This window comes from Gastrolobium bilobum, unplaced genomic scaffold (assembly GCF_033153095.1).
Source record: "Gastrolobium bilobum isolate Gb01-03AN ecotype WA unplaced genomic scaffold, APGP_CSIRO_Gbil_v1 utg194501, whole genome shotgun sequence".
NCBI classification, from domain to species: domain Eukaryota; kingdom Viridiplantae; phylum Streptophyta; class Magnoliopsida; order Fabales; family Fabaceae; genus Gastrolobium; species Gastrolobium bilobum.
Genome location: NW_026896544.1, coordinates 11,537 through 23,253, shown reverse-complemented (window position 1 = coordinate 23,253; position 11,717 = coordinate 11,537). Strand labels below are relative to the sequence as shown.

General features: G+C 38.0%; 1 protein-coding gene across 1 annotated transcript; it reads right to left on the bottom strand.

Annotated features, from left to right (window-relative positions):
• Positions 1-377: 377 nt before the first annotated feature.
• On the bottom strand, positions 378-11,498 carry LOC133300402 (uncharacterized; the record flags this gene model as incomplete). The annotated part of the gene is made up of 2 exons (XM_061499933.1): positions 11,393-11,498; positions 378-2,055 (listed from the first exon to the last, which is right to left on the bottom strand). Coding segments are annotated over exons 1-2 (1,784 nt in total), but the record flags the coding sequence as incomplete, so codon positions are not given.
• Positions 11,499-11,717: the final 219 nt, after the last annotated feature.

Below are 11,717 nucleotides of genomic sequence, written 5' to 3'. Positions count from 1 at the left end.
TCATTTTCTTTCTTTTCTAGCACCTCAAAAACAACTTCTAGCTCTTCTTGTGGAGTAGCTTCATCTTGAGCCTTCAACTCTTCTTCAAGCTCTTGATAATCACTTTTCTCTTCCATAATCACCTCAACTCAGAAATTCCCAATGACTTGCATATTGACAATGGCATCAAGTTGATGCTTGCTCCAAGATCACAAAGTGCCCGGCCAACATTGGTGTTGCCTATCGCAATTGGGATGTTGAAACTTCCCGGATCTCGAAGCTTTGGTGGGAACTTCTTCTGAATAATGGCACTACACTCCTCAGTAAGTGCTACTGTCTCACAATCCTGCAACTTATGCTTTCTAGACAATAAATCTTTCAAAAATTTAGCAAAAAACCTGGCATACTGTTGCTTCTGTGCTTGCTGCTTGAACTTCATAGGATAAGGAGGTTTCTCAAAACGAGAAAAATCCATCGGTTTCTTTGGAGCTTCAACAGCTTTCTCTTTTGCGTCTCCTTTGTCTTGCCTTGTAGGTTCTTCTTTCTCAGTTGCAGGCGTTTCTACCTCTTTTTCTTGCTCTGGCTCGATCACTGGTTCATCAACCTTCACTTTCTGAACCCCTTTTTGCTTGTCTTGAGGAGTGATCACAATTCCACTCCTGGTTACAATAGATTTGCAGTCTTCCTTAGGATTCACAATAGTATCTCCAGGAAACTGCCCTTGAGTTCTTTCAGCCAACTGCCTAGACAACTGGCCTATCTGACTCTCCAAGTTCCGGATGGAAGCATCCTGGTTCTTGTGGTAAGCTCTTGTCTCATTAATGTGATCATTAGTGGTCTTTGACAGTTGTATCATTGCTTTCTCCAACTCAGATGGCTCTTTTTGTGGCAGAGGAGGAGGTTGTAGATAGTTGTTGGATTTATAATCCAAGCCACTCCCTTGGTTCCTCCTTTGAAAGTTATTTCCTTGGCCGCCATTCTGATTCCTTTGGTAACCTTGAGTATTCTGTGGAGGCCGTGGATCATACCAAATTCCATTGACCTGGAATGGTTCAGCTTTATTGAGTGTAGGGCACTCATTAGTGTCATGCGGCTCCTTGCAATACTCACAGTTAAATATATCAACCTTGGATGTTGAGAGCTGCATCTTGTCCAGCTTGGCATTCAAATTGGCCAATTGCTGGGAAATCACTTTGTGCTCAGCTAGTGATGCATCATTATTCCCCAATTGTAAAATTCCTTTCTTGGGCTGAATAGATGGGAATGCTGCTGCCATAGACGCATTCTCATTCCTTGCCATTAAATCCAGCAGCTCTAAAGTCTCATCTGCTGTCTTCTTTCCTATGGTGCCACCAGCTGCACCATTGACAATCATTCTGCATTCTGGCGTCATCCCATTATAGAAGACTCTGACCTTCTTTGTATCTGGCAAGTCATATTGTGGACACTTTCTGATCAGCTCCTGGTATCGAGTCCAGGCTGCACATAAAGTCTCTCCTGGTTGTTGGGTAAAATTGGTGATTTCATTCACCAACTTATTGTACTTTTCCATGGAAAAGTGTTCAGCAAAAAATTTAGCCGCCAAATCCTCCCATGTTCTGATGCTGTTGGGAGCTTGTCGATCCAACCATTTGAGAGCTCTCCCGGTCAATGCAAACGGGAACAATCGGAGTCTGATCGCATCGTCTGACACTCCGTTGTGTTTAGTTGTATCACAGATCCTTAAAAATCTGTCTATGAAGTCATGAGGATCTTCATAGTCCTCTCCACCAAACTGAGTTTTCTCAACCAAGGTGATGAGTGCTGGCTGGATGTCATAATTATTAGCAGCAATCGGTGGTTTGACAATACTCGAGTTTGGCCTTGTGAATTGAGGAGCCAAAACTGATTCCATCAGCTCAGCTGCTGGTGGATTTTCTTCTGCCATCTCTGTTTCTACTTCAAAGTGTGAAGTAGAATTTTCTGCTTCAGAATGTGAAGTAGAAGCCTCTGCTTGCCTCCTCTGCTTGGTATGTTGTCTTATCCTCTTTGCAGTCCTTTCTATCTCTGGATCGTAAATCAAAGTTGCAGGATCAACTGTACCACGCATAAACTCAAGCAAACAGATTAGTAACACAAAGATCCAAGCAAGAAAATCAAAAGTTATAAATAACTTGGCGTAGTCAATCCCCGGCAACGGCGCCAAAAACTTGATGCGTTAGATCGGCAAGTGCACCGATCGTACCAAGTAATAAAGAGTGAGTAGAGTATCGTCTCCACGAGGATTGAGGCACCTAAGTTGTTATAACTATTCCTCTCTTGTTGGATTAATCAAAATAGGTTGAAAATGATTGTAGTTCATGAAACAAACTAAAATAATTAAAGTAAAAATGTAAATGATTCCAAAAGTGTTTTCAGAATGCAAGAACAAAAGATTAAGGATTGGGAAAATATTTGAGAAAATATTGCGGTAAAGAGAAACAAACACCTTTCCGATCCCCACCTTGCAACTTGGATTACATTTACATTTACCTATTCAATTGATCGAACAATTCATCATCTTTTATATGATTAGTTAAACCCTAATCCCTTAGTGATCTTAACCTTGTCAACTCTATTAGAATCCTAATCCCTTCGAAATCCCTTTTCGAGTTAACCCTTAAAATCAATGAATCTTTAACGTTCGCGGTTCATATAGCCTATCCCTAGTGCGTACATGAACAGTTATCTTATTCTTTGTCAGGAATTAGAATTCCAACATCCCTATTGTAAACCCTAACCCTCGCAACCCTACTAGATTGATCAGTTCCAATAGAATTATAAAATGAAGAAAAAGAAAAGATAAATGCAATTAAAATAGATAAACATAAATTTCAACCAAGGTACAAGGGGTTCACATCAAGGGTTGTGACCCTTACCACAATGATAAAACTAGCCAGACATGTTCATGTCTGACAAAATAACAATAAAATAAAGTAGCATTTAAAACCTAGAAGAGAAAGGGAAGATGAAGATCTTCCGTCTTGATCGATCGAATCCTTGAATCTCCGAGAAGCTCCAAGGAATCTCTGCTCTCTTTGTTGTTTTTCTCCTCTTGATTCTCCCAAAAGTTCCTTCTTCTTATGTTTTTGATCCTTTTATTAGGTTTTGGGAAAACCTATTTCCCTTTGCACTCCAATTGGGCCTTATTTTAGCTGATTCGCACTTAAAAATATATCGTCCGCGCACGGGGCGCCAAGCCTGGCGCCCCAAACTTGGGAGAAACAGAAGCCGAATCTGTAAACGGCGCCCCGGGCGCCAACTCTGGAGTGCCGTGCGCCAGTCCCGCGCTCCGTGCGCCAACTCCCGCGCTCCGGGCGCTAGGTTGGAGCGTCGTGCGCCACATCCCGCGCTTCGTGCGCGACCGAAACAGAAGCAAATCGTCGATTTGGCGCCCCGTGCGCCAAGTACCGCGCCCTGTGCGCCAGTTTGGCGCTCCGTGCGCCAACCTCCGCGCGTCGTGCGCCAGCGGGAAATTTGGTTTCTCCGTTTTTGCTCCTTTTTGCGGTGTTTCCTGCTATTTAAACATATAACTTGAGTGAGAACATGATTGAGAAGGAATAATCAATATTTCTTGCATTTAATGACTATTTTCACTCATTTATGATTAATTCCTTGCTTCTTTCAAGTTAGAAAACATCATATGCTAGACGCACATCATATGTATTTAAATTGCTCTCTTATGACTCAATTCTTATCAATTTTAACACAGAAAAATCACATTTGCCAGAGGCACATCACATCTGTTTCAAGAATTATTGTTGCAGCCAAAGCAATGGCATGAGCCAATATAGCTATGAGTAAAAGTAATATGATTTTGCCTTGTTCTTGATAAGGATTGGTATTTAAACCTGATGATCCATACTTAATTTCCTTTAGAGTTACCAATGATGTGATGGCAAACTCGTAGACAACATGGAGTGATGAAACAAAAAAACTGCAAACGAATTAAAGAAAATGTTATCACGCCAATAATTATAAAATTGAAAATGAAATGGTCGGTTGGGCCCTTTTAACACTCCCATGAAAGTAAAAAAAGAAAAGAAGAAGACGTTAGGTATTAAGATATACGTTTTGGGCTTCCTCCTTCAATGCTAAGCCCAAGCTCATTGATGGATTTCCCAAAAACCCTAATCTTAAACCCTAAATTCCACCTCCTCTATATATTCATTAGTTGAGGGTGGATGCTAGGTTAGAATAGAGAGATTAGAAATTTGAGAGAAAATTATTTGAGCAAAGATTTATGCTTTGTATTTGAGAGATCTCTAGAGAGAGTTTGAGTGAAACATCTCTAGGGAGGTTTGATTATCACCATTGTTGAAGAGGTTATGTTAACCACCACATTGGTGACTCTTAATTCTTTGTAACGATTATTTTCATAGTGGATTTTTGATCTGGACTAGGTCCCGTGGGTTTTTACTTATTCATTGGAGAAGATTTTCCCACGTTAAAAACTGTTTGTGTTCTCCTTCTCTCTCTCCCGTTTTTCGTTTTGATTTTCCGCAGCGCTGCCCGACCTGGTAAAGTTCAAGCCGAGATCCGAGATTGAAGATCTTGTTGATTGACTTCCGCACAAAGGCTGCTTAACAGAGCTTGAGGGAACGAATTTCCCAACAGTGGTATCAGAGCCCGAGTTCGACGGGTTCTGAGGGAGACGAGATGGAGACCAGTGGCATAACCAATGATGGAGACATGTTCAAGCTGACCGCAGACAATTTCACCTATTGGAGACCGATGATGGAAGATCATCTCTACTGCAAAGATTTACATGAGCCCATTATCCTTGATGAAAGACCTGCAGGCAAAATTGATAAGAAGTGGGAGATCCTAAGTCAGAAGGCGGTAGCCACGATCAGGAAATATATTGATAAAAGCCTTTTTGAGCACGTGTCTGACTTCACGAACGCGTATGAGTTGTGGACGAAGCTGGAGTCTATAATTCAGAAGAAGACTCCCAGGAATAAAGCATACCTGGTTCGCCGACTTGTGAAGCTTGAATACAAGGACGACATGAGCATGATTGAACACCTCAACACCTACAAAGGTATTGTGAATCAGCTGTCAAAAGCTGAGATGAAAATTGATGATGAGATGCAGGCTTTGCTGCTGTTGAGCTTGCTGCCAGAAAGCCGGGATACTCTGGTGGTGACTTTGAGTAATTCAGCTCCAGAAGGAAAATTGAAGATGGATGTCGTAACCGATAGTCTCCTGATCGAAGAAGTCATGAGAAGAGAACGAGGTGTTTCTAGCACGTCTGAGGCCAACGTTGCTTAGAACAAAGGGAAATCCGACTCCCGGGGTAGAAGTAAAAGCCAGGATCGAGATCGTGGTAGAAGAGGAAAGTCCAGAGGTCGGTCAAAGCAGAAATATGAGTTGAAGTGTTTCTACTGTGGGAAGACAGGACATAAGAAGCCGGACTACTGGACACTGCAGAATGATTAGAAGAATGGCTCTGTGAAGCCGGATCAGATTATTCCCAAGAAGAGGGAAGACAAGAGCACCACTGCGGTGGCTGCCAACCCAGATGCCGAGATATTCCTCCTAGGTGAGGATAATTATTTGAATGTTGCATATGATGACTGCACCTGGATTGTTGACTCTGGTGCCTCCTTTCATGTTTCTCCACACAAAGATTTTTTCTCCTCTTATCGAGGTGGTGATTTTGGAGTCGTGAAAGATAGGAAATCAAGTGACGAGCAAGATTGTTGGTGTCAGTGATGTAACTCTGACCACAGATGTGGGATGCCGACTTGTGCTGAAGGATGTGAGGAATGTACCTGACATGTGTTTGAATCTAATATCAGTAGGCAAGCTTGACGATGTCGGGTTAGTGAACTACTTCGGTAGTGTTAGATGGAAGCTGACCAAGGGAAACTTAGTTGTGGCCCGAGGTAAGAAGGAAGGCTCCTTGTACGTGATGCAAGGAAAGATAAATGGCGGAGAAGCCAATTCTGTTCGAGATGGATCTAGCTTAGAGCTATGGCACAAACGCCTCGGCCACATAGGCGAGAAAGGGCTCCAAATTCTACACAAGAAAGGATTATTGACCGGGTTGAAAGGCCAAGCGTTGGAGAGTTGCACGCACTGCCTAGCTGGAAAGTAGCACTGGGTTTCTTTTGTGAGACCGGATCAACCAAGAAGACGCAGGTATATTCTTGACCTCGTCCATACTGATGTTTGCTCCATGCCAGAAAGATCACTTGGAGGAGCTCAGTATTTTGTTTCATTTATTGATGATCATTCCCGCAAAGTGTGGGTATATTTGTTGAGATCTAAAGACCAGGTACTCCAATCCTTTAAAGAATTCCTTGCAATGGTTGAAAGGGATACTAGCAAGAAATTGAAGGTGGTCTGATCTGATAATGGTGGTGAGTACTGTGGCCCATTTGATGCATACTGCAGGGCAGCCGGGATCCGACTTGAGAAGACGCCCCCCAAGACTCCACAGTTGAATGGACTTGCTGAGAGGATGAACCGAACAATTGAAGAGAAGGTACGAAGCATGTTATCCAATGTCGGGTTACCGAAATCATTCTAGGGAGAAGCCGTCAGAACTGTTTTTGACTTGATCAACCTCTCACCATCACGGCCACTTGAAGGAGGAATTCCAGAAGAAGTCTGGACAGGTCAGAAAGCGACCTATAATCAACTGAAGGTGTTTGGATGCCGAGCTCGTGCATATCCCTAAAGATGAAAGGGCAAAACTCGATGCGAAGACTAAAGAATGCATTTATCTTGGTTCGCCGAGATGTGAGTTCGGGTTCCGACTTTGGGCAATACTGCTCCACATCTTAAAAACCTGTTATTTTTAAAAACCGGTTTCATATGAAATTGCATTTTATTTTATAAACTGGTTATTTACCAAACCATAAAAATAATTGGTTATCCATGGTTATCCATAACCAAACTATTTTACAATTAAAGAACAAATAAGTATTATCTTTTATCCTTAACATTAAAATGTGAAAATTACATAAATATGAACATTTTTAAATGTGACATTATTAGAAAAGTCTCAAATACTAACAAAATTTATGGAAGAAAAATATTTCGTCGAAAATTTTGACAAAAATCATATTATGTAGAAAATAGAGACGAAAAAAAATTTCGTCGAAACTAGAGACGGAACAAGATTTTGTCATAATCACTGAGATAAATATTTGAGGGACGAAATATTCAGTCAAATTTTTTGATAGAATCTAAATTCTGTCGACATTTTTGACAGAAACAATTATGTCAAACTTTTCAACGAAAAATAATTCTGTAAAAATTTTTGACGAAACACATTTTCATAAAAAAAGTTGACAGAAAATAATTTCGTCAAATTTTTTTACGAAAAATATTTCCGTCCAAATTTTTGACGAAAAATATTTCTAACAGAACATATTTACAGCGAAAATTTTGACCAAAAATATTTACGTAAAAAATTTTGACGAAAAGTATTTCAGAAATTTTTTTTGATGGAAAATATTTCTATAAAAAATTCTGACGAAATTTTTTTTTGTCAAAGTTCTTTACGGAATCTAAATTCCCTCCAATCATTTCTCTCAAAATTTTTGACGAAATGACGAAAAGCATTTTTGTCAAAAACATTTATCGAAATAATGTTTGTCATAAAATTTTTACGAAAATTTTTCATAGAAATGTGTTTCATTGAAAAATTTGATGGAAATGTTTTTGATCAAAAAACTTGACGGAAATATTTTTCGTCGAAAATTTTCGATGGAAATGTGTTTCGTTAAAAATTTTGACGGAATTTTTTTTGTCAAAAAGTTTAACGAAAATGTTTTCGTCGAAAACTTTTAGTTTTCGACGGAATTTGAATTATTTAAAGAATGTTGATGAAATTTTTTTCCGTCAAAAGTTTTCGAAGGAAATGTGTTTCGTGAAAAATTTTGATAAAAATATTTTTTCGTCAAAAATTTCGATGAATATGTTTTTTTGTGAAATATTTTGAAGAAATTTATATTCCGTAAAAAAATTCGACAAACACAATTTTCTGTCAATTTTTTTTACAGATATGTTTTAGGTCACAAATTTTGATGGAAATATTTTGCGTCAAAAATTTTTGCGGAAAATTTTGATGGAAAAGTTTTTCGTAAGAATACGTGAACAATTTCTATAAGAATCATTTCGTCCTGAGAGTTCCAAAACAATGGAGATTCTTGCAAGAAATAGTTGGTCAACTGCCTATAACCGGGAGAAACAAACGATTACTTATAAAAATAGCACAATCCACCAAAAATCAATTTTGAATTTGTTAAAAAATCGGTTTTGAACTTGATAACCGGTTTATGGTTCATAACCGGTTTTGATTTAAAATCGATTTTGAATTAAAACCGGTTTTGAATCAAAACCGGTTATAAACCACAAACCGGTTTTAAACCGGTTTGGATAAATTAAAAACTAGTTTTTTTTAAAAAAAAAGTGGTTCGGTTTAAAATCCAAAACGTTTAAAACTGGTTGGATTTGGTTTTTGACAATAACCGAACCGAACCGCTCCACGCACACCCCTAATTATTAATTCCTTAGTGTGATTTTCTATTCTAGTTATTTAATATAAAACTTTGATTTATTTAAAATATCCTTTAATTTTTTTGAATTACGATATTGATATTAATGAATATTATTTATTATTATATATATGTCGACTAAAACATGAATATTATATATATATATATATATATATATATTTATATATCCATGAAAAAGATAATTCTCTTTTCAAACCAAACTCTTGTTAATGAGAAATGGCCCATCTAAATCACTGTCTTAAAACCCCGTCCCGCTTCCCGGGTTGACACGGGTCAACTCTGACCCCTCCCCTCTAAGAGTTGGGGTCACAAGTTGGACCCTATATGCACATTGATTCCTCCGAACCCCAAAATCTAGCCGGGTTTCAGTTACTCCCGGGTCAGAGGGATCAAAGGGGGTCACTGCATGTTTTTTTTTTTAATAAAATTCCATGAAACAACATCATTTTATCCAAAAAAATAAAAATTAAAATACTTGCAAACCTAAATTTAATTTTTCTCTTCTCTCCCAACGACCTAGACATCTTCAATCTTCTCCTCACTGCCGTGAATCTTCTAGAAAAGGTAAGATTTTACCCATTCAAATGAAATCCTTACTGTTGTCGATGGAAAATAAAAACTCATTTTTACTCCCTTTAAATTTTCCTTTGTCAGGACCTTCTCAAAAGAAGCAAAACCAGGTCAGCGTAGTGACCTCATTAGAATATGAGTGTTGTACTTTGGTATCTTGATACTTTAATTAGATTGTGTAATATTGACTTGTGATTGTAATTCATGAATTATGTTAAGTATATTTTGAATCTTTAATGATTGGAGGATTGTTTTTTAATATATTCATATAGAGTATATATATCTATAATTTTTTAATATATACAACCGGATCAGCGTAGTAACCCCGTGACCCCCCGATTGAATCCGTGACTCCTGACCTCGGCCGAGTCGATGGCCGGGCCGGGTTTTTAAACACTGATCTAAATAACTTTTTGCTCAAAACAATTGCATAACTTTAATTTAAATTCAGGAATTTCTATTGATTGATTATTTATATTTTCACAATAAATTCTTATTCAAGCTTTAACGTAGCAAAGTTATATTGTACTTATTATGAATAGTTTTCTATATTAATAAGATTGTGTAACGAAAAATTAATTTTTTTTTTAAATGTTGAAACCTTCCATTCTTTACCACAGCCGGAAATCATTCAATTGAGTTTGAACTTTGAACTCTGTTTTTTAGTCCATAACTTGTGGATTCATTACGCGTGTAAAAGATACGATTTCTCTAAGGGGGCGTTTGGTTGAGGAGAAATTTTTTGAATACTAGGGAAATGTAATTGATAGGAAAATAGTTGGAAAGTGAGTTTGGTAGGAAAATGTAAAAAAAGTTGTTTGGTTAGAAAAAAAATTTACCGGACAAATTAGGTAAGATTTATAAAGTCTATGTTTGGTTTGAGGTAAAATATAGATGGGAAAATAAATGGCAATTACGAAAATATCCCTACCCTTTACTTTTTTTTAATTTTTTTAGTACAAACCTATCCTTCACGGCGATGTTCTGGTTCTGAAAGAAAAATATCAAAACAATAGCTATATTGCATGGTTAATTGACTAAACAATCGCAAGCCCTAAATACCCTTTTGGTCGAATTTTGGTAATTCGAAAAGGGATCTTAGAAAAGCAACCGATCCTCAAACCCTAACCCTAGAAAGATGCTCAAATAGGGATCGCAGATAGCGATCAATCAAAAATCTAAGAATCGATTGATGAAAAAGATGAGATTTATTGTTGTTGTAGTTGTCAAACCTTTTGGGTAAAACCGCGAGGCTGCAATGACTGAGAAAAACGATGAATCATAGTGATGCAATTGCAAGGAGCAGCGATGCAGATAAAGAGTGTGTCTGTGTTTGGCGCTAACCAAGGGTAGTTTTGGCAGCATCCATTTTCATGGATTTCACTTGCCTGGTTATGGTTGAATACCACCATCAAAATAGGATTTCAGCGCCGTGATTTTGGTCCGATTTTGCATACAAAACTGAACTGCTAGGCAAATCACTTAGGTTGCAAATTTTTAGATCACCTGTACCAAACGTGGAGAATCAACTTACCCACTTCCAAATGCCCAGCGAAATTTTGAGAAACCCTCAACCAAACGCCCCCTAAGGGGATGTGAGTAGATTTTTTTTTTTTACGAAAATCACAATTCTCATAAATATTCTGGGAAGGTGAAGTTATAACAAAAAAATATGGATTCGCTTTTTCTACAGTCAATATAGATAACTTATCTACAGTGAGCCCAAAATGACGTCATTTTGAGGCAAAAATCAAGGTATTTTTGTAATTATAATTGGCGAAAATCAAGGTATTTTTGTAATTATAATTTATTTCAGGGTTATAATAGTCTTTTTATTACAATTTTTTAACTCAAGACGACATCGTTTTGAGAGCTAATATAGATAACTTATCTACGTTCACTTTAAAAACATTAAAGCCAAAAATTATTTAGTAATCTGAAAAGTATTCTTAAAAATATGAGATGATTTCACAAAATTACCCTATTATAGTTGGGTTTTATAATAGTTATATTGTAGGAAAAGTGATTGTGTAATGTTATAGTGATTTGTTTTGCGTGCCTTGATTTTTTTTTTTTGCTTTAAAAAGTGCGGACCCCACAAAATATTATGTGTGTGTATAGAAAAAAATTTCTTGTCATGTTAAACGACAAATTAAAACCCCTTCCCTTCCCAAAAAAATTTTCTTGTCAAAACTTTTGCAAATCAACACTGAAAACAAAATTAATATTCAACCATATATCCTCAATCATTTCACAATCTCAAACTTCTCCCTCAACGCCACCCCACTCACCCACCCTAACCTCTACACCACCGCCTTCGTCCCCGTCCATGGCGTCAAAGCCGTCTTTGATTACTCCATCTCTGGCGACCCCCTCCCCCGTTTCCTCCCTCCCCATCGCCGCTGTTCATGCCCGTCGGAGACACCATCGACAGCATCGGGTGGAACACCTGAAATAGGAACTGCATGAGTTCTTTATCATGGGATGAGTATTGCAGTGTTTTCTGTCGGCGATGTGAATCAGAGGAACAGGGAAGTGGGAACATCCAAGGTACTTTAGATTTTGTGACCCATGCTAGGGCTTTAACGATGGTATTTTAGAAATGAAAAATTTGGA